General features: G+C 38.9%; 1 protein-coding gene across 1 annotated transcript; it reads left to right on the top strand.

Moving 5' to 3' along the window:
• Window positions 1–27,109, top strand: LOC139737681 (lysine-specific histone demethylase 2-like). Its single transcript, XM_071648360.1, has 17 exons — window positions 1–31; window positions 4,887–5,185; window positions 8,365–8,454; window positions 11,552–11,780; window positions 12,477–12,666; window positions 13,806–13,838; window positions 14,304–14,488; window positions 15,376–15,552; window positions 17,010–17,219; window positions 17,904–18,075; window positions 19,027–19,154; window positions 19,620–19,826; window positions 21,964–22,080; window positions 22,796–22,921; window positions 23,829–23,960; window positions 26,059–26,211; window positions 26,911–27,109. The coding sequence occupies exons 2-17, from the start codon at window positions 4,887–4,889 to the stop codon at window positions 26,992–26,994; spliced, it is 2,532 nt and encodes an 843-aa protein (XP_071504461.1). The 5' UTR covers window positions 1–31; the 3' UTR covers window positions 26,995–27,109.

The following is a 27,109-nucleotide window of genomic DNA, read 5'->3' as shown; positions in this document are numbered from 1 at the left end:
AGCGGTAGCGTTCCGTGGAGGATCAGTCAAGGTAAGAGGAACTGCTATCAAAAGATGAACATATTATCCTTGAAAGTGTGGGGATAAAATCAGAATCGAATACCTTAGATTTTTATCATGATGAATGTGTCAAGCTCTTAACCCTGGTCGTGGTGTCGTTAGTGGTGCATATAAGCGTTTGCCAATGTCTTTGTTTCATCGCGGTGTCTTTTGTACAGTCCCAGATGTTACTTTTTATGTTATGACAACAGTAGAATTTAATAAATTTTTGGCGATTGTGCACTTTACGGCCCTATATTATGAGGCGATGGTGATGTTAGTACGTAATTTAATTATTTTACAATTCTTGCAGTAGACACTTCTATAAATTACTTACTTACATGTTACAAGTACAAAAGTAAAAAACTGTATTTAGTGTAGGATGCAACAATTGCAAGGTTTGAAGTGAAATCGAATGGCCCAGCCAGTTTGTCAGTGACAAATAAACGAAGGTTTGAGTGACTTGAGATCAGCGTACTTTACATTTAGCATAGTATTAGTATTTGTCACTCTGACTCTACCAGTACTACAGTGTACAATAGATTCTATTATATCCTGCATATTGTTGACATTCAGCTTGACAGCTGTGGTTACAATTGTAAGTCCTAGATCAGATTCATACAGCTGTATCTACAATTGTATATTGACTTAACAATGCTGCATCATCATCATCCTCATCATTGACAGTTACATAGGTACACCTGGGTTTGTTTCTCAAGCAGTCAACTTTCTTTATATTGCTTCCAAATGTTTTTCAAGTATTAGGAAGACAGAACACTTTTAATCATTGTTACAAATACAATATGCTCATTTCAGAATTATTTTTAAGCATTCCACCATTACATATGAAGATTGAGTAAAAGAGAAAGAGATACATTTGTAGTTGTACATTGTAGTTTAAAGAATTTATAGTTGTACATGTATAGAAGGCATTCGAAATGAAAATACGAATTTGTCGTAGGACATGACATCCATACAGTGTATGTGTACATACACATGTACTGTACATTTGTTCATGTACTATACATGTAAACAGTACATGTAGCTGTTAAAATTGTATTTCATGACTTTTTTTTTTTGCTTCCTTTCAGGCTTTCTCTGTCACGTAGTACATGCCATTTTGTGCTTTGTTTTTTCTTTGAAAGCTACACACTGGGATTGGATGCATGTAATCTTGAAGCCAACGATGGAAATATACCTTTGTAGAGTATGTGCTGTGAAGAGTGAAAGTATTTTAAATGGCTGAGCCACTACCTCAGGTTTGCAGGAGTGCAATTTCAACAGGAAGCTGCATGCATCTGATAGCAGAGATATATCAGCCATGTGGAAGGTTTCAATCAAAGCTGTAGATCAACTGTTGTGATGAGGAGTTTCTTCCAGATTCTCACTCTGCATTGATGGAAAGAGTACTTACAGCCGTGTGATTTTCTGTACCTGTATCTACAGGTCTTGAAGAAACAATCACCTGTACTGCTTGTTGTGTACATGGGAAGGATGAGTGCTATTGAATACACTTAAATTTTGAAGCATGCGTTTGTGACAAATTCTTTAACGATAAACTTCATCTGGTTAAGTTTCAAATGTACATTATGCAGTAATGTTGGGAGCAACTCTAATATCAGTGCTGAGGTGATTCCATTCCTGCATTCAAGTGTAGTCCTTGGATGAAGTGAGCGATGGTACATGTTATAGTCTTTGGTTTACATGGCATTGCTTGGTGCTTGAATATACTCTGTGTACACTGTGTGTGTGTGTGGTCCTACACCTGTTTGTCTTGGAAGATGCAGGAGGTAGCTGTGGATTGCATAGACTAGAGACGAGTCTGGAGTGGACCCAACCCCAGTTATGGGACAAGTTGTCATGACAATGTGCTCCATTTGTAGTCCTCATGGATGAAGCATACAGCTTTCTGAATCTTTTCAGTGACCTTTTGTAACACAGATGGTCGTGTGAAGGTTTCTGGATTGAGATCCTTGTATATGTATCTTCGGTCTCCATAGAGTGTTGTTTACTCTGGGTTTTCCATCTAGAGCAAGATTCTGATGGGCAATTCCGCGGTTAGTAACGTTACATTTGAACAAATTTAGATATTTGTTTTTACTACTAAATTACCATTTATTCATTTCAAGCCAAAATTATGTCAAAAACATGTTCATCATTCCCAGGTTTATGATACAGAAAAGAATGAATACAATCCAAGAAATGATAGCATTGCTATGGCAACTTAAAGGGCTGGTTAGTAACGTTACGAAAAAAGGACATGACAAAAAAATCAATGTCTTGTAACAAAAAGTGTGCAAAAATTCAAGTTACTTCAAACAAAGTGTTGCATTAATTTCAATTATTGCATCATGACAAATGTTCACACAATGTTTTTTAGCAGTTCGACCAATAATTTTTTAGCTAGACCCCCAAAAGCATGGTTAGTAACGTTACGGTTAGTAACGTTAGTAACGTTACATCCACACCCTCCCCTCCCCATCAACCCTCCCCTCCCCCCTCGCTCGTTCGCTCGCTCGGGTTTAGTCGCGTGCATGATATTACGGTTAGTAACGTTACATTTGTCCGGAGTAATTCCGCAGGTCATTTCACCCTTTTGTAATTGACAAAATGTCACATGACTTCTGGAGTATTTAAATGTATTTATCTTTTACCCTTTAGCAAAACTTTGAGGAAAAATTTTCAAAGGAACCCACTGTAATGTGCATTGAAGTGAATTTCAGCATCCCCAGTCCCACATGTACATTTTAAATGATGGTTTTAGATCTCGCGAAATCAATCAATACGAAAGATAAAATCTACTGAATTTGAAGACCTTAATGATTGGTGAACATCCATGGCATTAGTTGATACCTAGATTAAAGAGTAAGATAAAGAGACACATTTCTTTTATCCATGTCATGTCCACCTAACTGCAGAATTGCCCTGATGATGATGAAGAAGAAGAAGAAGGAGGAGGAGAAGAAGAAGAAGAAGAAGAAGAAGAAGAAGAAGAAGAAGAAGAAGAAGACTGGCATTGTGCCCTACATGCTGACAATCACAACCATTTTCATGTCATGTCACATTTTGTTGATACTACACATAATGTACAATTGTACATTCACTCGTGTGATGGTACGTGTGGATATGTAGTTTCCTTTTCTGGGTAATCATATGGGCAGTGTGCTTCTTAATGTTGATGTTTTAAGGTACATTTAAGACCAGTCTGGCATGGTGTTAAGTTCCTCTCAGGGATGTTGTGGTTACTTTCAGTTTAGACTTCACTGCAGCCATTTCCATTTTGAGTGAGTATGTACAGAAGGCACTAACAGGCCTTGAGTAAATATGAGTTTTTGACAAATGCTATTCAATGTATTTGGTATTTAAAAGCGCAGTGAAAATTTCATGGTGCATCCTCATCTGTATTTCATGTCAGTAGTTGTTTTGGCTTTTAGGTTTAAGTTTAAGTTTAGGTTTAGTGTTGAGTCAAATTCACCCCTCTCCATTTAGAGTATGGTAAACCTTGCCCAATTTGAAACCTACAAAAACAAGTGATTTCACACAGTTAGTATTGATCAGTATGGTATTGTGTGTAGTCTTTACTTTTCTCATCTGAAAGGAAATATGACCACTGTATTGAGATAATGCTCTTAAGTGTCATGTTAAAATGAGACTTTTTAGGATGTTATATTGCATCTCCGACATGCATTTGGGCAACGTTATTGACTCTCAACATTGACAAGATTCTGCCTGCTATGTTGCCATGCTCTAAATAGACATTGTAGGAGGTACGTTGTATGGTGTAATAATTCAGTACTCAGAACTATGCCCTTGGAATGAGCTTTTTTTTTTTGTGTGTGTGGTTATACAGTGTACAGTAGTATCCACAAACCACTGAATGGAATAATTCTTGATCATCATCACCCTGCCTGTCTGGCCTTCCCTTTACATGTATCTCTTCATAATTCCCACGCCTGCATGCATTCCATAGTCTAACCACCACCTCTTGCCCAACAAACTTCCATAAACATCACGAGACCACCTTCCAAGTAGAATTTAAAGGGACTGTACAGTACTGGTTGAGGTAAGGGATTCATGTTTTGAACATTTCTAAGAGAGATAATGAGAAACCTCTTATGAAATATGAAAGAGCATGTAATTTTAAGAAGGATTTAACGTTTATTTGATGAAAATTGGTTTTGAAATGGCTGAAATATCCAAAAAAGTGATAATAATAAAAGGCGACATGCCATAACTTTATTAGGATCTCTTTGTTTCACCTTGTTTTTGGATATATCAGCCATTTCAAGACCGATTTTCATCAAATAAACTTTTGATACCCTTTAGAATTGCATGCTCTTTGGCATCTCATAGAATGGTTTCTGAATATCTCACAAAATGTTAAAAGCTAAATCCTCACCTCGACCAGAACTGTACACACCCTTTAACATAACACCATGCCTACTCTTCCTGAAACAATTGAACCTCTGTGTAACTGCTTGTATGTACAGTATATCGTAGCATTTCATGAATGAAGACACTTATCCTCTCAGCTACATTGTATCAATGTGTTCACTTCTCAGTTATATCATCTTTCTAAGTTTGTCTCCCACCAACACACCGAAACAGTACATTTTTGAAAATGGTAAGTTCCCTATTAGTACTGGTGTCCATCTGGCTGGAAAGATCAATTTTAGTGTAAAATTTGCATTTCAGTGTGAATCTTTGTGAGCATTTATATACAGTAGCTTGCTAAATGATATACATTGTATGTTACTCAAGGAAAAAGTCAGCTATTATAAAAATGAACATGGCTGTATCGCATTGATTAAATGTTACGACAGTAATACTCTCCAATTGTCTGTTAGATGAGCCGGCCAGTGATGTCAACGAGGATCAAGCGCAAACCGGCGAAGTATGCCGATGAAGATGACCCCCCGCCTAAGCCGCCAAAGCAGCCAAAGACGCCAGCCGTGACCCCCCAGAGTACGCCAAAGTCCACCCCAAATGCTCCGAGGTCCACCCAACGTCCGAGCCAAAAACGCTCCCCAGAGACCAGTGGGGAGGGGAAGAAAGGGGAGAAGGAGGCCAAGAAGCCAGTCAGGAGCTGTGAGAAGGCTCGATGTCCAGCAAAGATCCCTCAGTGCTTTGCCAAGGCAACCCCCAAGTATGTCACTCCAGTTACCAAATCAACAGTTTAAGTTTATTGTCCAAACTAATACAGGTACAAGTGTATGTGAGTTATAGTGTGTTTTTGGTATGTGTACAATATTCTATTCTGTTAATTGTCCCCGCCGAACGAGTTCGAGCAGGGGACTATGAAACGGGCTCCATACGTGTGTGTGTCCGTCCGTGTGTGCGTCCGTGTGTGCGTCCGTGTGTGATCAAAATGTTCAAAATGCTACTCCTTCGCCATTTCTAACCCGATTTTGATTCTGTTTGCTTTATATGATAGCACTACATGGGAGCTTTGAAACTTCTATACAGAATTTCAATTGTGACCTTTGACCTTGACCTTTGACCTATATTGTACATTTTGCTTCAAAATGCTACTCCTTCGCCATTTCTAACCTGATTTTGATTCCGTTTGCTTTATATGATGGCACTAGGTGAGGGCTTCAAAACTTCTACACAGAATTTTGACCTTTGACTTCTTTGACCTTTGACCTTGATTTTTGACCTATATTGTACATTTTGCTACAAAATGCTACTCCTTCGCCATTTGTAACCCGATTTCAATTCCGTTTGCTTTAAGTGATGGCACTAGGTGAGGGCTTCAAAACTTCTACACAGAATTTTGACCTTTGACTTCTTTGACCTTTGACCTTGATTTTTGACCTATATTGTACATTGCCTACAAAATGCTACTCCTTTGCCATTTCTAACCCGATTTTGATTCCGTTTGCTTTATGTGATGGCACTAGGTGAGGGCTTCAAAACTTGTACACAGAATTTTGACCTTTGACTTCTTTGACCTTTGACCTTGATTTTTGACCTATATTGTACATTTTGCTACAAAATGCTACTCCTTTGCCATTTGTAACCCGATTTCAATTCCGTTTGCTTTAAGTGATGGCACTAGGTGAGGGCTTCAAAACTTCTACACAGAATTTTGACCTTTGACTTCTTTGACCTTTGACCTTGATTTTTTTACCTATATTGTACATTGGCTACAAAATGCTACTCCTTCGCCATTTCTAACCCGATTTCGATTCCGTTTGCTTTATGTGATGGCACTAGGTGAGGGCTTCAAAACTTAGAATTTTGACCTTTGACTTCTTTGACCTTTGACCTTCATCTTTTTACCTATATTGTACATTTTGCTACTAAATGCTACTTCCGGCGGGGACATATATTACGTACCGCGTAATTTCTACTTTTCCTTGTTGTAATTGTGCTATGCACTTTGTGTATATACTCCAAGTCTGTTTTTTTTTTAGCTTGTGAAAGAAGGCAGACATAAAATATTGCATTTAGTACAAGTTCATTTCTATCTTTCCCTATTATATCATTTCAGTTATAAGCATTCATCATTATTGATTATGATAATTATTATTATCTTCAGTAAGCATTTTGTTGCAACAATGAGACACAAAAGATAACAGTGATTTGCTCATTCAATATGAATATTTTGCTTGCATGGAAGTCAGAGGGTTTTTATTGCTCTTTTTGTAGTCTTTTTCTAGAGTGGAAGGATGGTTTTCCCCTCAAACTATTCATAATCTTTAATCTGTCACAAGTAACAAGCATCACTTTGAATTCATTCATGTCGCAAAACAAGACTTGTACACCATTTAGAGTCCCCCTGTCTACATGTAGGAGAACCTCAAGAGGACCTCCAGAAGACATGTCAGATGAAAACAAGCATATTAAAAGAAATTAATTCAGCGAGGATAAGAGAGACCCCTGTTTAGAGTCCTCAGGAAAGCACTCTACATTTATAGTTTATTTCTGAGTATACACATTTGTCATTTTTGTCTGAACACTTCAAAGAAAAGCTGTAACTGGAGGCTTTGTGTGCCAACTGTATTGTCATGGAGAAGAGTCTTAATAAATGTGTCAGTTGCAAAACTAGCAGCCCTCATTTGAAGATTGGAAAGGACCTGCATGATTATAGGCTCAGTGCCACATTCTATGAAGAATACTTCTGGCAATGCGTGTATTACTGTTTGATTCATGATTCATATACAGACTTTTGTTGTTCATACAGTTGTGGTGTGACGTACTAGTGTACCTCAATTTCAAATTGTCATGAGGTGACTCACTACATTATTTGCTTCTTTCAAATGAAGTCGCAGCAGTTTTGTTGAAATGCGCTGTGCAATATATCTCACTACATTTTCGTTACAATGTTAGGGCCATGTTATCAACTACTAGGAAAAATTTGATTTTAAGGACCACATTGAGCCACTTAAACACAACACAAAGAACAGTACACAGGCTGTGAACACCATGTACATGTATTTGTGTAAAATACATATATGTCCACACACAAAAAAATGTGTGTGTAAACCACAGACCTTGTAGAGACCAAAGTGGTTTTGTGTGGCCGCTGGATAGTCCCATATACACAGATCAAAACCTTGCTCAAACTTGAGTAGCTGCCAAGTAAGGCTGTATTTGTCACCACATGCCAACCATAACAGAGTCAGGTGACAGGTGTCTACAATGTCATATTGGAGCCACAATGTTTGAAGAGCTGTGCTATATGTGACCTCATGACTGTCATCCCCATGATGCTATTGCGGAAAGCTCCAGAAGTTATCTGGTACTAGGGAAAGTGCTTTGGAAAGCCAACATTTTCTGCTGCAATTTAGCTGAATCCTAGTAGAACAAACACATGTGCCTTTGATGTCTGTGGAGTGGAATAAAGTAGCGCAAGGGCATTTTAGCACCATGTATTATGCCACCTTAGTGGTGTAACAATGTGGTCAGTCGGTATTGACCCTGGATCTAAACAGGGCTAAATCGCCAAGATCTGTTTGAATCTGTAATTCTATCGAGCAGTAAGCACTACAAACATTAAAACATTGTAACTATGAGATACTGTTGCCAAGTAGCCCTTCCTGGCAAATCTTAGAGTATTATACTCTGTAATATCAGATATTGATATTTTCAGATATAAAATGCAAATTGTAATCTTAATGCATTGTGTTACTAAAGTGCAAAGTGTAAGTAATAATCTATTTTCTTTGTATTTCTTTCTTTTATTTTATATCTGTCTGTCTGTCTGTCCATTTATCTGTCTGGATGTCTCTCCCTCCCCAAATCTCTCTTACCTCCCCAATATGTTCCCATCCCATCTTCTCTTACTCTCTCTATTCAATACCCTGTCTCCCACTCAAGATGCGCTGGAGACGGACACACTTCTCGTTGGTACCATTTATCAGCCGGTGAGCACCACTGCAATGAGTGCTTTGACTACTTCTACAGGAGGTAAGCTCCATTTGACTTGTAACCTGCTGTTAGGTTTGATCCTCTGTGATGTGCACCCCATCTCCAGTAACACTGTGAGGTATTAGGGATGCAGTATTGCTGTCAAGGATTAGTCTTGAGAGTTAGGACTCAATGCTCACGGTAAAGGATTTAGATTGGGATTATGCTACATACAAATATTTTAAAGGCATAATTTACTATTGGCAGATGAAACAAAAACCCAGCATTAGTGCATTAGAACTAGTTCTAAAATATGAGTTAGGGATAGAAACAACTACTGTAAAAATATGAATCAGTAAAATTGATGTTAAGTATTGTTGAATACAAATGTGAACAATAGTTATAACAAAAATGTTTCCAGAATAGACTGTCTACAGTTACGGTTTATTGAGAAAAATACTGATATCTCCTTGTATTTTAGACTTTATTGCGAAAACTATATGCATCAAATGTGATATCTTGAACATTTTTAAAATCACTGCTCCCAAAGGTAAACAGAAGCTTTAAGGCAATAGTTTGGGATGGTTCTCTGTGAAATTTCATATCAATGGAAATGTATTTAGTGTAACCATTTTTGTCTCGCCCACCGGAGGTGAAGGCGAGACTAAGGGATCCAAATGGCGTCCGTCCGTCGTCCGTCGTCCGTCACAAATGTTAAAGTTTACCTGCAAGACTCTCTTATGATACATAACTTGGCAACTGTTACAGCAATGGCAGCCACACTTGGGTGATAGAAGCACTAGGGGTATCTTCATGTTATGGTGTTGTCAGAAGTCATGTGATGATGTCAAAGGTCATTTGAGGTCATATATTAAAGAGTATGTGCAAGACTCTCTTTTCTATGTTAAAGTTTACCTGCAAGACACTCTTTTGACAAATAACTTCACATATTTAAAGTTGCTTGGATTACAACCTAACTTGGGTCATAGATGCACTGGGGATACCTTCATGTTATGGTGCCGTTGGAGGTCACAGGATAAGGTCAAAGGTCATTCTATGTTAAAGTTTACCTGCAAGACACTCTTTTGACAAATAACTTCACATATTTAAAGTTGCTTGGATTACAACCTAACTTGGGTCATAGATGCACTGGGGATACCTTCATGTTATGGTGCCGTTGGAGGTCACAGGATAAGGTCAAAGGTCATTTGAGGTCATACGTTAAAGTTTACTTGCAAGACTCTCTTATCACATGTAACTCGACACATGTTGCTACAATGGCAATCAAACTTGGGTGATGGATGCACTGGGGGTACCCTCATGTTATGGTGCCGTAAGAGGTCACATGATAAGGTCAAAGGTCATTTGCGGTCATACGTTAAAGTTTACTTGCAAGACTCTCTTATCACACGTAACTCAGCACATGTTGCTACAATGGCAATCAAACTTGGGTGATGGTAGATGTCTCTTGGGAAGTTGAAGGTAACCACAAGGTCAAAGGTTACAGACAGGGGCCAACGAACTGTTAGGGCCCAATGTTAAGTTTTTAGGGCGTATTTCGTTTATGGCTCATAACTTTTGATCCCTTTGTCCGTTTGTGACCAAACTTGGATGGAAGATGTCCCTTGGGGAGGTGAAGGTCGTCACAAGGTCAAAGGTCACAGACAGGGGTCAACAAACTTTAAGGGCCCAATGTTATGTTTTTAGGGCGCGTTTTGATTGTGGCTCATAACTTTTGATCCCTATGTCCGTTTGTGACCAAACTTGGCAGTAGATGTCCCTTAGGGAGTTAAAGTGAAAACTAAGTTTCGGTAAGTGCTTGAGAACCCGTCTAGCACCATTTCATTTTTGCTTGCAATATATCGAAAGAGTCCACTAAGAAACTTACCTGGCTGACGCGGTTTGCCGGAATGATGAGTCGGTTTGGAGTATTTTGAGAAAAATAATAATAGTAGGAAAACCGACTTTTATTCCAGAAGGCTCCAGACTAACTCGGTCTCGGGAAAAATTCGACCCTACTTCAGACAATTCACACGCAGTTAGTGATCGCCACATTCTACCGGCCACTGCATAATACCAAATGCGGCCTAACTGAATGGACAGGAAAGTGCGTGCTAACCACAGGTGCTAACGTAATCCTGTACAAAACAAAACAAAAATGACAGCGCGCGGTCCTCAGTTGCTGAGACGCGCGGTCTTTGGAGTTTTTGTTGTTGTTTATCAAGCGCCTTTGATTGTTTTAGAGGTGCTTGATAGGCGCACACTAATTTTGCATGCGCGCAAAAGAGGTTTTTGATGCGCGCGTTGTAACAACTCGGACCATTACTGTGAGTAGCCAGAACACAGTTTATACAGTCCGCTCCCATAGGACAACACTGTACAATCAGAGGGACAACCATTAAAACTCATCCCGCCGTCAAAAGCGAAGCCGAGTTATCCCCGAGTCCGAGTTTAGCCTGACCCCGTTCGGGTAAGTACTGAGACTGAACCTTTTTGGCTAATATTTCGCATTTTCGTCGTTACCCATCGAATATCTTGCAATAACATCGTTATCCTGCACATTTCCTAAGCATACGTTCACATTTGGGAGCGAAATTTGACAACTTTTGCAGGCGTACCAGAACTTTGTTTGGGCTTTAAAGGTCATCACAAGGTCAAAGGTCACAGAAAGGGGTCAACAAATTTTTAGGGCCCAATGTTAAGTTTTTATGGCGCGTTTCGATTATGGCTCATTACTTTTGATCCCTTTGTCCGTTTGTGACCCAACTTGGATGGTAAATGTCCCTTAGGGTGTTGAAGGTCACCACAAGGTCAAAGGTCATAAGCAGATCAATTAACTTGTGGGAGTTACAAAAAATATTAATTCCTTGTACGCGAATGGGCGAGACACAATTTGGCGATTGCCTTGTTTTAAAATTTGGTTTGTTTGATAATCTTACTACAGTGTATGTATGCTGCAAGTTAGATTGAAAAGTAACTAACTTCAAATTGGATTGGTGCTACTTTTGCTCTCCCAAGTAAAACAGTGGCTGTATTCTTGATCTATGATCCTTACAATCATTGATATTTTATTGATAGTTTTAATACTGCATGTGGCTGTCAACTAGTAAGGGAAGGTTAATCAAAGAATTCATGATTGTATTTTTGCAACTTACAGCCATCGGCAGGGCTACCAACTGGTTGCTAACTGGAAGCGAGTGTGGGGGAGTAACGGCAAGACGGAGCCCAGTCTAAAGTCCTACATGGCGGACCGTGTGCTGCCCTACTGGGTGCAGTGCACACAGCCAGGCTGTGACAAGTGGAGAGAACTGCCAGTGGGCCAGGAACTGACTTTTGAAGTCTGCAAAAACTTTGTCTGTGGATACCAGCCTGGTGACAACAAAAAGGTTGGTAGTTATTATGATATCTCAATAAAGATGATAGTAGGGGCTATAGGTCATGCTATGTGATGATGATGAAAACAAAAAAGATTGTAGTGCATCTCATGATATCACTGTCTTCACATGCATCACTATCATCACATGAAATGATGATAGTTTTCCAATATATCCATTTATGTTCAACCCTTTTAGCTCTCCTGGAAAGAAAATATGTAACAACTTTCCATTGTCTAGAATTTAAGCAGTAGAACAATAATAATTACCTACAGCGATGTGAAGTGATGCATAGCATTGATATTGTGATTGCTCTTGAAAACACTGAGTGCAATCCATAGTGAGATGTTGGATTGCAGTAACGCTAATGACAAATACCACGTGATATTTATTATGTCATGATTAACATGTACCATGTGAGATATATGATCTGGCAAATTTTGAATTCACTTTAGTCTGTGATTCTTACACTCTTCGTCCCCCAAATGTAGCCTTTGCAATAAGTGGGTGATGATTTACCAGTACAAGATTCCAGAATGTACAATATATAAAATCCTAATCAAAGATGATGCCAATGTTGCTATCGTCTACTTGTGCTCTTAGATGCTTGGTCACAATAATCAGGGAGTGAATGTGTGATAACTTGTTACCATGGTGATGCCAATGTTGTTATTGTTTATCTGTGTTTCTGACTGATTGGTCTTTAAGGGAGCAGCGGATAACCACTGCAGTGTGACTCAGGACCATCGGGTGATACAGACCTTTGACCTTGAGTGGCTCTCTCTCCTCGTCATGCCCCCACTCCTCAAGTTTTCTCCAGCTGCACCCTTCCTCACATCGTACTTCCCTGATGGTGTAGGTCTGAGTGCCTCCTGCCCTGTAGCTTCCAGGAAAGATGGTGAGTGTGGGGCTGAGAGAGTTTGGTAACCCAAAGAGCAGTTTGTGACCTCACATTTAAACTGTTAATGTCTTTGTCCAAACTTCCTTATGCAAATTGTCATTGTATCTTTGTTGTTTGTGTGTGCTAATTATTTTGCCATTATCTTGTTGTGATTGGTTTTCAGTTCCGATGCATAGTAATTAGTTTATTTTCAGGAATTCATATATTGATTTCTGTACTCATTGAAGTCAGTTACATGATATGTTGATAGATGATATTTAAAGTAATTCTTGGTTCTGTGGAATTCATGATACTCTCAGAAAGGTGGTTCTCACAAAATTGGAAACGTTCAATTTCGGTTGACATTGCTACTCGTGGTTCATTTTGTTAAGTACACCTCATATTAATGGTAATAATAATAATAATAATTGCATTTATAAGGCACTTATATACTGGTGTTTTTATTAGCACCTGGTCCATCTAGCGAGCTAGTTTGGGAACCCTATTGGACTGCCGCTCCTTTGCTACAGTTGCAAATTCATCTTGTGTGTCACGTTTATAAGTCCAACAAATTTCCTAATATCCTGTGTTCTATCAAAAGTTATGCAATAATTACACCCTAACATGTCAGAGAAAATTGTGTCTGTTGCCACTTGAATTATCATTACCTTCATTTATGGTTCCATTTATGTTTTCACATGTCATTAATGTATGACTTACTGTTGCATCATGTGGCTTCTCTAAGTCTTCTTCATGTAGTACCATAAATATTTTTATCTTGTTTTTTTTTTTTTCCAGTCAATTGTTTAGTCTAAATAGAAATCTGTTCTCCGTATTTCCTTGCATCCAATTTTGTAGTAGGGTCATTGACTTACCAAGATTCCTGGTATGTCGGCCCGAGCATATTTCTCCTTCTTTGCAAGATTGTAGCCACTGTAAATTGATAATAAAGTTTATTTTCATATCTGGATAGTTTTGTACATTCATTTCAAAGTTTCACCTAATTTGTACTCAGTTGTTTTTGTATCTGTATGTTGATATTTTCTTATCATAAATGCTATTTTCCTGATAAAATTGAAATAAGTTGAAAGGAACAAGAAATTCATGAGACTTTAGTGTTTAATATTCTTGTTAATGATTGTTCCCTTGACTATCAGGTACATGGATGAGTGACGGAGAGAGCTCTGTAGGTATGTTTGAAAAGTTCTGCTTCACATTCTTATGAATTTTTGTACAAAATGAATCTTAATCTACCCACACATGTTATTTGAGAAAAGAACTGACAGAATTTCAATGCTCTTCTCCCTCTCTTTCTCTTTCATTCTCTCACATACTCTCTCCCTCTCTTTGATGCTCTTGTTCTCTCTCTCTCTTTCTCTCTTGAAGGTGATGCGAGGAACTGCTGAAATACAATTTGCACAAACTTCATGGTATTCAGTATTGTGCATGAGAAATGAGATGGACAAAAGAAATTTTCTTGTTGGATTTATGTACATTATAATGTTTAATGCTGTGATGTATAGGGCTGTCTCGGTGGAGATGAAGAAGTACAGTGTAGGAGTATGAGAAACTGAAGATTGATGGAGTGAATAGAAATGATGTCATTGTTAAGTTGTATTGTAAACTGAAATGTGTTTTTACCTTTTGTCCAAAAGCTGCTGGAGTGAGCCCCTATTTCCAGCCGTTCTACCAGCCAGACGAGCAGGGGAAGGCGCTCTGCATCTGTCCTGATGTGATGGAGCATGAGGAGGTAGAAGAGTTCCCTGAGTTTGAGAAGGAGCAGCAGATGTACCTCGCCCTCAGGAATCTAGTCCTGGCCCTCTGGGCACAAAACTGCAAGGTGAGTCCAAATCATGAACAGAATGCTGATTCCCAGCTCTAGACGACATGGGAGACTGACGAAGACCTTGGCCCAGTTTCATAAAGTTGTTGGTAAAGTTATGCACGACTTTACGAATGACTTGAATATGGCAAGCCAAGTGGGTTTCCTAATCTTATTTGATTTCAATAGCTAAAATTGAAATTTGCAGATAATAATGATTATTCTTACATGTTAACTCATGTTTTTCGTTGAAAGTGTATTTTTGCCACAGTGTAGATGAAATATTGACGTACAGTCATACTTTGTAAAAATGTAAGAAAAAAATGGACAACACATATTGGTATTTCATATTCCAGTCATTCATAAAGTCATGTGTAACTGAACGAACAGCTTTATGAAACAGGACCCTGGTCTGAATGTGTCAGGGCTGACAGTAAGATGTGTGCCCTGACCCTTATTAACCTGTGGGACAGGGTCACATGGAAGGCAGATGTTAGACATTAAGCCACCTGCTGCCTACCCCAGAACCTGGGACTTCTGCAACAAAACATAAAAAACAGGGTCAATTCAAGTCGAGTCAAGTCAAGTTGTCAAGTCAAGTCAACACAAATCCACCCACAGAGTGTAACAAGTTTGCAAATTACCTGAAAAAAAAAGAAAAAAAGATGTGATCTGAGACAATGTGACCTCAAATCGTTTATTATGCCAGTTGAATTGGGAAAAAAAATGAACTCAATTTGTTTGCACTTCTTAGCTTACCATGGAACCTACCATGGCACCATTAACTTGGTCTAGAAAAATCTCTTTGTTACAACAAGAGTGTACTTTCACTGATGTACATGTATGTTGAATAATCTTTTGTGTGCATCTTTTGTCTGTGTGCATGTGTCTGTTGCCGACATCAGCAATTCCTCACAGCACAGAAATGTACAGAGAGGCTCATTGTTCGAGGCCTGGTCCGCATCAAATGTGCCGAGATCCTGGAACCAATCGTAGCCTTCCTGACACGGAAGGGACTCATCAACACAGGGCTCCTCAAGGACCCACCAAAGGAACTCCAAATCTGCCGTGATGTCATCAAGGCAAGTTTATGGTCTTATTTCCTCCGAGCTGGAAATACATCAGTGCATTCACAGTGGCTCCTGTTTCTGTCTTTTTTATGCCTCCGCCAACGAAGCGGCCGGAGGCATTATGTTTTCGGGTCGTCCGTCCGTCCGTCCGTACGTCCGTCCCGTTTTGTTTTTGTCGATATCTCAAGAACCGTGTGGTGGTTTTACATCAAACTTGGTATGAGGGTATATCCTGGGGGGATAATACTTTGTTTGGATTTTAGGGTCACGGGGTCAAAGGTCAAAGGTCACAGGTTATTTTGTGAAAAAAAAAGGTTGAAAATTCATGTTTTTCTCCATATCTCGCAAATGGTTCAAGGTATCTTCATGGAACTTAGTATATATGCTTGTTCCAATGGGCAGTGATTGTCTAGGGAAGTTAGGGGTCATGGTTCAAAGGTCAGGGGGTCAAAGGTCAAGGTCAACTCCTCAAAATATCACTACTTTCCTTATATTTATGCAATGCCTGAAGGTTTTGTTTTGTTTTTTTACTTGATGTATACATGTATTACCTAATATATATTCTGTGGGAAGTTTCTTGCCAAAAGGTAAAAGGTCAAAGGTCAAGTGAAAGTGCTGAATTGCACTTTTTCCTCCATATCTCAAAAGTAACTCAAGGTATCATCATGAAACTTACATATTTATGCATGTTCAACCTAACAGTGATTCTCTTTGGAACTGTGAGGTCAAAGGTCAAAGGCCAGGTTTAGATAATGCTATTTTCCCATTTGATACTGAAATTATACTTTTTCTCTATACCTTGAAAATTACTCAATGCATAAACTTATAAAAGGGTCAAAAGTCAAGTAAAAATCATCAGTTCCCCAAATACCTGCACTCTGACATTTTAATCATTCATCCAATTGAACCTAGTTCTAGGAAAGTGAACATTCAGCACATTTGTGTCAAACCTGTCATTTTAATATTTTGCCAATTGTGTGAAACTGTCATCACACATTGTCAAGACATTGTACTATAGACCTATTAGGAGAACCATGCATTATGGCGGAGGCATATCAGTCGCCGTAGCGATATATCTAGTTAATTGTATATTGCTCGGTGGGAAAGAAGTTAACCACTGGATGAATGATTGAGTGCATAACTTCTACTTGTTGATTATCTCTTACTCAGATTTCACAGTCTGCTCATAGCTTGATCACAAGCAATTATATGGTTTTCAATTTGAAAAAAAAAAATATGGTATGCCTGACACAAGGAGCTTATGGTCATTTGAGCTCCAATTGCTAGGCATTACAAGAGGTATAGTTATCATTAAAGCTTCACCTGGTCAACATTAACATACATAAGCTTTCTTTTTTGTTTCACTTTGCCGAAAAACATGTGTGTTAATCCTTGAGCTTGAGAAGCATTGCAGTGTATGTCTGAGTAATTTGGTCCAATTTGATTTATATATGTCTGACACCCCACAGGGAAAGCTGGTAGTGATAGGTGCCGGAGCCGCAGGATTGGCTGCAGCCAGACACCTGACCAACCTGGGTTGTGATGTCACCGTCTTGGAGGCCCGGGACAGGATTGGGGGCCGCGTCTGGGATGACGACTCACTGGGCACCTGTGTGGGTAAAGGTGCCCAGATTGTGAATGGGTGCATTAACAACCCTATTGCCCTGATGTGTGAACAGGTGAGCCCTAGCTGTGTGTGGGCCTTGCTCCCTACCCTGCAAACTTGGTCAGGATGTAGATGGTAGTTCAACCACCTCTGATTTAGTTGTAGTGCACGAATACTGAATCTATGGCAGATGGGATGTTTTATTCACGCCTTTGATAGTTTTGTATTTGCTCTTTTACTTGATATTTGCTCAAGGTCAGACTTTGTTTAAATCAAGAATCAATTTAGTGGACAGAATGGAAGAGAAAATCATGTGCATTTGATGTATTGAACCCGGAGTGTAGGAAACATTCGAATTATGGGTATTTTTATCGTATAAAGTATGCATTTTATGACCATGTGTGTTATTATGTGTCAGAAGAAAACTCTGCTTGTACAAGATTTATTGTATTGTATTGATGTGAATTTGATATTTTGCATGTATGTAGTTGTAGAAACCAGTTGAATGATTTACATGTTTCAGCCCAGTGTATTCTTATCATTGCAGTCATCAATGGAACTTGGGACTTGATATCAAAGAATGTGTCCTTGAAGTAATATGTGTTTATGTCGAACAATGATATCACATTAGATATACTGCTGGCAATTGTAGGAGTGAGTGTTGTCTATACAACCATTCAGAATTTTCTTGTAAACTCGTGTTCTAAAAGAAATGACTTATTATATGCATTGTATCTCTTTCCATAATCACCACCAGGGTGGCTTCAAAATGAGGAAGATGCATGAGCGATGTGACCTCTTGACAGTAGGGGGCGCTGTGACAGACACACACACAGACAAACGGGTAGAGTTCCACTTCAATGCAATGCTGGATGCCATCGCAGAATGGCGGAAAGACAAACACTCAGAAACAGATGTACCTCTAGGCAGTAAGTGTGGGATAGTGTGGAACAGTATTAACCCATTGAGGAAAATTCCAAAGTATACTCAGGCAGGTGTCTATGGGAAATGTGTCTTGTAGCAAAATCCGCCTGTCCTCAATGGGTTAACTTGTAATGTGAAGAGTTCATCATTTTCTAGTTTTCCTTACCATTGATCCTCAGAATGTAAACATCTGTTATAAAGCACAACATTTGTCTAGAAGCATGTATGTGTTTTGACAGTATGTATTTACAAGTGTAAAGCACCTTTCTGTGAAGGTTCATGTTTAGTTTTACAAGATTATTGTTCAGCAAATGTTTCTTACATAATGCTGATGGCGCAGTCGTTCTCTGACATGTAACTGTAAGATTGACTAATACAATAGTTAAAAAATTCCCTTCCATGTCAAATGAAGTGAAGTGTAACAAAATGAGTCTGTCTCCATTCTAAGTTGTATCAAGAACAGAATATGATGTATCAAAGCTTAGGCTAAACAACTTCTTATATCTACAGTCAAGAACAAAACTAAATATTTATAGAAAGTCCAGAAAGTCCAGTGCATGGTACTTACCTATCTAAAAGTCTGGATTTCTTGTTGTTGTTTTTGTCAATGCTGGAATTTGATTTAAGAAAGTGAAAGCCTCATGTGTTGCATTATATGTGCATGTAGTTCAAAACTTCTCATTTGAACATAGTTTTCTATCTTACACCTCTCTCCATAATATTATGCAAATTATGCTGCAACTTCAGAACTAGTGTCACAACAATTTAGGCACAGGGACCATTAACTTGAACAATTTTGTTTGATTGTCTTTTAGAATAACTTTGTTTCACAATGTATGTAAAATTATGCATCCCATTGATGTCTTTTAAGCCATGATGATATATACTCTGGATGTTGGAATCTTTAGGAGAGCCATGCTGTGTTATTTATGACTCCCATGTGACATTGTTTTCAGAGAAAATCATGGACATGCATCAAACGTTCATGGATGAGACGAACCTAACGTTCACGGAGGAGGAAGACAAACTACTTCAATTTCATGTCTGCAATCTTGAGTACGCTTGTGGCAGCAGTCTCTCCAATGTAAGTAGGTCTGATATCAGCCGTGATATGAGCTTTCTTTCTTAGTTACTCATCCCTGCTATATCCCTGTACAGAACATAAAAACCATTATCAAGTATCACATTATTTGCATGACACTTAATCACAAATCAGGACTGACTCAAACATATTTGTCAAGTTTAGTTGTATCTTTGGCAAAAAGACATATTGAAGTGTATAGTGTACATGTATTTGAAATCCTGCAGCTGTGAAAGAAATTAATAGCTTGTGGAAATTGGGTGCCAGTTTTTGTTTTAAGAAGTCAGTTTTTCACTTTTGATCTCCTTTGAGAATTCTCACATTAATTAATGCAAGTGTTTACTGAAGAGTAAACCCCTTAATTGCCTAACATAGACCACTCTCTGATTGGTAAACCTTGGTGTAACTCCAGCAAGATCTAATGAACCCTTGTTGTTGCCTGTTAACATGCTTATCTCCATCACCAAGGTGTCATCCCTACACTGGGACCAAAATGAGGCATTCGCTCAGTTTGCTGGGGACCACTCATTCCTCAAGGAGGGCTATGGAACCATCTTGTCAGAATTGTCCAAGGGCCTGGATGTGAGACTAAAGGAGGTGGTGACCTCAGTCGATTACTCAGGACAGAAGGTCGTTGTGAAGACGAAAAGCGGCAAAGACTTCAAGGCAGAAAAGGTCAGTGGTATGAGCTTTTCTCACTGAGATGCTGTAAAACGAGGAATGTTTGCATGCATTTTAATTTCGCTAAATTCGCGAGAGCCAAGATTTGCAAAATTAAAATGCATGTGAAAGTTCTTGTCTACACTATACGCGTTAAATGTTAGAGGCAACTTGCGAAAATTTCATGCCGCAAAAAAGGCCGTTGGCTCCAATTCGCTGAAATTTCATGCTGCAAAAATATCATGTTTTACAATATGAGGTCCAGGGAGGTAACAGCAGAATTTACAATCAAATATTTAAGCTCACTGTTTTAGAATACTTTCAAGTTTCAGTTCATGAATTCTTAATTTGAAAATCATAGTCTTCCCCCACTGGCTGTAGCTTAGTCAGAAAGAGCTCTGTTCTTCCAGAGGGGCCTGCCATTGCCATATCTGCATCATCACATACCTTTTTTTTTATACACCCAGGGTGAGACAGGCAAGATGGGTAAAGTATCTTGTCACAGGATGTCAGCACTAAGCAGGATTTGAATCCATGATTTCCTGCTCACAAGCCAGCAAACCTTATTCACTCTATCACAATGCACCCACACAGTGATTGTGTAGGGTAACTGACAATGGACAAATTAGTGAGCAATTGGCATTTTATCGTGATGTGCTTTGTAATACTGTTTTCAGTTATATTCCAGTGATGCAGAAGAGCGGCAACCACACATACAACTGAAATGATCCTATGTGGGTCCTTTTATTGACAGTGGAATAATTAAAGTCCCTGTTTACCTTTGGGAACAATGATTTTAAAAAAATTTCAAGGTAGGACATTTAATGCATATGTGTAGGTTTGTTGTACCACAAAATATCCTATCATATAAAATTTTCATGATAATGCCTAAAATATAGAAAGGAGACATCTGTATTTTTCTCAGTAAACTGTAACTGTAGATGGTTTAGTCTGGAAACATTTTCATTATAACTATTCACTAACAATACTTAACATCGATTTTATGGATTTTACAGTGGTTGTTTCTATCCCTAACTCACATTTTAGAACTATTTCAAAGCACGAATGCTGGGTTTTTGTTTCATCTGCAAATGATAAATTATGCCTTTAAAGGCAGCCGATCGCCATCCCTAATGGTACGTAAACTCCGAACGACCGAAGTTTGTGCATGCAATTGCGCAATGCTATCTCCATAAACGTGTGGGACAATGCTACCACTGAGACAAGTGTGTGTGTGTGTGTGTGTGTGTACGCATCATACACAAACATTGTCACCGCGAGCTGCGGTGATTGGAGGAGAGAGGCCAGAAGACGCTGCGGCGTGTGTGTGTGTGTGTGTGTGTGTGTGTGTGTGTGTGTGTGTGTGTGTGTGTGTGCGTGTGTGTGTACGCATCATACACAAATATTGTCACCGCGAGCTGCGGTGATTGGAGGAGAGAGGCAAGAAGACGCGTGTCTCTTTTGGCCTCTCTTCATGCGCATGCGCACTGAAAGTGTGCGTCCATTCGGAAGCTCTCGTGGCTCGCTGGGACAGCCATTTTGGGTTAGGAGATAAGCACAGGGAGCTCTCTTGTAGCCTACCGTATTTTCGCTGACCCATTGAGCCAGCGCTATTCTCATTCGGGGGTCACTACATTTGATACAGAATGGGGGAGGCAGCGTGTTGCGTTCGCCTCCGTGCCGCACAAACCACTCGCCACGACCGAGTGTCTTTAATTACCTTACATTGTCACCACAAATCCTGTATGGCAAATAAAAATACACATGGACCTTCATCACATGAATCAAAGTTTTTTTGCAGGGTAAGCCAAAGCCCTTTGTTCATATTCACATACTTCACACTCTTTCCACCCATACCAAGCCCTCTCTGTTCTGTGGCTGAGAAAGAAGCTGCTTCAAATTTGCATCTGGTGTGACACTTAGTGCAAGCCAACACAGTTTGATAGTCACAAAAGAAAATGATATCTTCAGATAGGAATTCAGTAAAGAGTAAATGAGCATTTAGATCTGCAGCGTTGTTTTACAGTTCCATTCTCTGTACCTGGAGTAACTGTACATATCCACAAATGTTTCCCAAATGTTACCCAAGTCCACTTTAGGTACTCAGACTATAACTTGCAGCAGTTTCTATCTCACACATGTTTGACTGCAGGTCTTGGTCACTGTACCCCTAGCACTCCTCCAGGCAGATACCATCCACTTCACCCCTCCCCTCCCTGAGGAGAAAAGGGACGCAATAAACAGCCTTGGTGCTGGCATCACAGAAAAGGTACCGTACTAAGGTTTCTGGCAATTTTCTGTTATTATTAAATCTCACAGCTAGTGATATTTGAGTGTACTGACACTGATGTCAGAGTAAAATTTAAATGTGAGTTAGATAGACTTGTCAGAATGTCAGCAGTTGATTGGTGGTGACAACCATCGTTCTTCCCCAAACTTAGTGTTCAACCATTTTGAAGATAGCATCTATCCTTATGGAGGACTTTCATAAAAAAAAAATACAACGTAGAAGAAGGGCTTTTACATATTGGATCACATCGAACATGGAAAACAGATATACTCATTGTTGGAAATAATGCATAGATGATGGAGTAATAGAACCATCAATTACTGTGTATGTCATATATATTGCATGGTTCTTATTTTGGGGAATTTTACTATGTGCAAATTTAAAAACATACAAAAATGTTAACTCTGTGTGACATGTACACATATATTTTTCTGTTTGTACTGTTCTCCATGATCGTGAATTTACCACTTGCAAAATTTTCTGGAAGCCCCAATTTGCAATAAAAATTAGACTCACTAAATAAATGTGTCTATGGCGTACACAGTAATTTATTCTCAGTGAATGAGGTGATACAAGTAACTGTGAAAATTTGAGCAAAATCTTGCAAATGTATGAACAAGTACCATATCCGTGAGCATTGTAACAAGCCCACATGGTCCAGTGACGTTTTTTGAATGTTTGCTGTGATTCACAGGTTGCCCTACAGTTCCCTGAGAGGTTTTGGGATAGGATGGTGCAGGATAACGATTACTTTGGCCACATTCCCCTTGACCCAGAGGAGAGAGGATTCTTCTCAGTCTTCTATGACATGTCAAGTGGAGTGAGTAGAGTTTTCATCTTTTTCCCTGATTGTTTTTGTTTTTGTTTGTTTGTCCATCCATCTGTCTGTGTCTTTATTCTTTGTAAAGGCAGATTGAAGTAATATCGCGTAACATTTGTAGGCATTTTCCCCCACTTCTTATGTCATGCTGTGTTATTACCTCCGCCAAGGGAGGAGGTTATGTTTTCGTTACCGTTGGTTTGTTCATTAGTTAAGTTCGTTATTTAGTTAGTTTGTCCGTGTGCAAAATAACTCAAAAAGTAGTTAACGGATTGGGATGAAACTTGCAGGAAAGGTTGAAAATGACACAAGTAACAAACGATTAACTTCTGGTAGTGATCCGAGAATTTTGGGGGAATTTATGAAGGATTTTTGATATTTTGGCAGGTAGGGTCAATGAACTTGGGAGTTCAGGCTGGGCGCATTTGAGGTTTGCATGCGCGCACTAAAGTGCGTGCTCTAGTTTCTGCTAGGGCGAGGCGCGTCGTGCAGCTGAGGGTTTATGACGTAACAAAGGCTTCTATATTGGGAAATTGGGCGACTTTCAGCACACTATAAACACTTTCAGCATGGTGCCTAAGTACGTATGGGTGGAAATCACTGATACTATGGAAAAACAAGATCAGTGGTGGAAATGAGCTGCATGCTTGGCGGAGGTCTGCGCTCTCAGAGTGCTTCTCTAGTTTTGCTATTGGTTACAAACCAGGTCCATCTATTTTTATCTGAAAAAAGTAAATAGGCTGCATAGAATCTTATAATATCATGCTTAATATCTTGCCATTGAAATGGAATGTGTTCTCTTGAGGTTTCCAGATGGAGTGATATGCATAAGCATGTCTATGCAGAGCAAGAAAAAAGAAGAAGAAATAATTACAATTGCTTATTTCACACTGTGGTGATATTTCAGAACAAGAAGTCCGACTCACACATCCTGACAACAATAGTGAGTGGCACTGCTGTGGAAAAATTCAAAGAGATGTCAGAGAAGGAGGTGGTTGACAAGTGTGTGGAATGTCTGAGGAAACTCTTCCCAAAGGAGGTGAGTCAAGTGGGTTAAAGCCCCTTGCTAATATTTACAGATAAAAAAAATCCAGCCTTAATGCTTCGAAATAGTTCTGAAATATAAGTTAGGGATAGAGATACCCTATATGAAAATGTTAGTCAGTATAATCAATGTTAAGTATTGTTGAATATACAAAATGTAGACAATAGTTTGATTAAAAACTGTTTCTAGAATAAACCATCACTGTGACGGTTCATTGAGAAGATTAGTGATATCTCCTTATATATGTGGCTTTATTGCAATTTTTGTGTGTGTTATAGGGTGTTTTGTGATACAACAGACCTATACATATGCATCAAATGTGATAATTCAAACATTTTTTTTAGTCACTGCCCCCAATGGTAAACAGTGATATTAAAGGTGCAAACAATTCCAAGCTGCAGTAGTCTAACCTTGTCCAAGTTGACCTTGCACAAATTTGATGATTGGCTATGGCAAAGACAAATTATTCCCTGGGTGGATGTAGACATGTAGTAACTTTGTTGTGTTGGGCAAAATTTACATTAAATGGAGAATTTTCTCCTGTTCCCTCAGATTCAATTGATAGGTGAAGTTGACTGTATTTTCTCCCCTCACATCAATTATTATATGTGGCCCTGCATCACATAATCACCAAAAAGTCGCCCGACATGGATTTTTAGTTCAGGGCAGATTCTGAAAGAGCAGACTCTAAGCTTTGAAATTATGTATAACTCTATTACAAATAGAGTTTCCTAACCTATCAAAATAATGGATAGAATGTATGCACCCCAGAAAGGTGTTTACTACTACTCAAGAAAAGAGACTTTGAAGTGTAGGGTCTCCTCACCATGCTGCGCTCAAGTAGTGAATAGGAAAAAAAAACGAAAAAAAAAAAACCAGGATGTAAACTCCATAGTAACCACTGCTTGCCATAATGAAGAGATTATTAAGTTAAGCTGAAATCTTTTACACTCATTAAACACATCCATTCATTACTGCAATTAACTTTCAAAGCAGTGGCATCATCCTGTCAAAAGTTATCAAAGTGAAAAGTGAAGTGTGTGTACAGCATTTTTGAGAAACTGAAAGGGGCCATTAAAACATTCTCATCACACTTCTCTACAAGACTATGTTGTAGATAAACTGCAATAATCACTCTTTCGCATTATTTCGTAATCCCAATTGTAAGAATTATGTAAAAGAGGAATTGCTCTTTCGGCAAATATAAAAATCTAAAGATTACGTAGGTTGAACCATTTCACCTATTTTGAGTCCTCATGTAAAATAAACTTTTTGTTGGTTTTGTAATGTATGGTTACATGCACCTGACTGTTAGAACGATGACTTTGGAATGGTTGATTGCTGTGGTAGGAAAAGCTCAAGAGGATCTACTGACTGCTGAGATGGGTCAGAGTAAGATATCCTGTTAGCCCATCAGTGTAATGACCCAGCAGTGTGAAATGCATGAATGAAATGTGACCAGTGCACAAGGACTCAAATTGTTTTAGGTTAAACCAGAACAGGTGACTTTGGGTGCACACACAGATTCCACCTGTCTTGGATTGCTGCCATGATTGTCATGGACTTCAGCCAAACACTCCTAGATTAGATCATGTCCTTAAGGTGTAATTATGCTCTGTGTCCGAGGTGACACAGATAGAGAGCAAATTGAAAACACTCCAAATGTAGAACTGTCAGTCACTGGCAGTGTACTAATAATGCTTTGGTAATAAATGAAAGTAAAACAAAACAAAGCATGACAAACCAAAACAAAACAGAGCAGTACAATATTGTGAGACATGAAATGCAGTTTTGAAATGTTGTAGTTTCTCTCATGTCTTGTAAGACTTGCTAAGCGATGGCAACTCCATAACAGTCATCATTGGTGGTTATTACAACACAACAATTACTGGATCTAATTTGCATATTTTGTTGCCACTAATATCACAAATTTGTGAAAAATTTGGAAAGTTCCATAAATTTGTTTTCATGATTTTTGTATGTATGAACGTCAGCTGGCTGGAAGTTTTGTATTTCTCCATCTCCAGGGGGTTGAGTCTTATTTGATGTTTCTTTCTAATATTCTTGTTTGCTTGTGGTGTTTCCTGGCCAGACCGTCCCGGAACCCACCCGATACTTTGTGACTCAGTGGCACAAGGACGAGTTTGCCCGAATGTCCTACAGCTTCATTGCAGCGGGAGCCAGCGGGGACACCTATGACATCATCGCTGATTCGGTCAATGAGAAACTCTACTTTGCTGGAGAGGTAAGAATTATTCCATTCAAATGTGAAATTCACTGTTGTTCTCTTTGTGCTTCTTCTGCTGCTTATAATTGTCATTGCTGTTCAATACAATGTATTGTCGCTGGACTGTAGCTCTACTTTCTTTCACTCCTACAAACTAACCGTCATTCTATGGGTTAAATTTTCCTTCGTTATGTTTTGGTTTTCGTATCATGCAATTGGTCAAGAAATAAATTCTTGCAAGGGGTGACTTTTTTTTTAGTATGTCAGAGTCAATTCATTGGTTTTAAAATCTTCTTAGAGGCAAATTGGAAGCTTTACTCTAAGACAAAATTTTGCGATTCAAATGTATAGTGGTTGCATGTGACCCTATTTCTACAATGACTGCATAATGCGTATTATTACCGGGTATTTTGATTACAGATGTTTGATCAAAATTACACTTAATGTACAGTACATTATTTCCTCTTGCTTTAACTATTTCATTATTTCATGACAGCAGTGAGGTATCTATAAAAGTTAAATCATATCAAGCACTCAATGTGGAAGTAAATGGATAATTATTATGACTTGTTGCCATGGTGAAAGTGAGCTTTTAATGTGTTGCAGAAAAAAGCCCCAAAACTCAGTATTATCTGTTTGCTTGTGTAGCACCACTTCCAATGCTCTTCCAATCTTTCTGTTATTCTGAGCTGTGATTATTCTCATGTCACCCACCAGGCCACCAACAGGAACTTCCCCCAGACTGTCACAGGGGCCTACCTCAGTGGGATTAGGGAAGCCAACAAGATCATTGCTTTATGATGGCATGGCTGTGTGATGGCAAGGACCATGATGACAGAGATGTGATGGTAAACCCAATTGTGGTGGCTTTCAGATGGACATCAGAATGTGAGAGAGAATCTGAGATTCCTGCATA

This window comes from Diadema antillarum, unplaced genomic scaffold, assembly GCF_040938485.1.
Source record: "Diadema antillarum isolate AM-2024a unplaced genomic scaffold, OU_Dant_1.0 seq00000698_RagTag, whole genome shotgun sequence".
NCBI classification, from domain to species: Eukaryota; Metazoa; Echinodermata; class Echinoidea; order Diadematoida; family Diadematidae; genus Diadema; species Diadema antillarum.
The sequence above is the reverse complement of the archived record's forward strand: the minus strand, read 5'-3'. Positions and strand labels throughout refer to the sequence as shown.

Bases quoted from the DNA above. Each gene is read 5' to 3' on its own strand.
- LOC139737681 (XM_071648360.1), top strand. From the start codon at position 4,887: ATGAGCCGGCCAGTGATGTCAACGAGGATCAAGCGCAAACCGGCGAAG. The intron at 19,155-19,619 runs GTAAGTAGGTCT...TCCATCACCAAG, and splicing joins GTGGCAGCAGTCTCTCCAAT to GTGTCATCCCTACACTGGGA. The intron at 19,827-21,963 runs GTCAGTGGTATG...GTTTGACTGCAG, and splicing joins AAGACTTCAAGGCAGAAAAG to GTCTTGGTCACTGTACCCCT.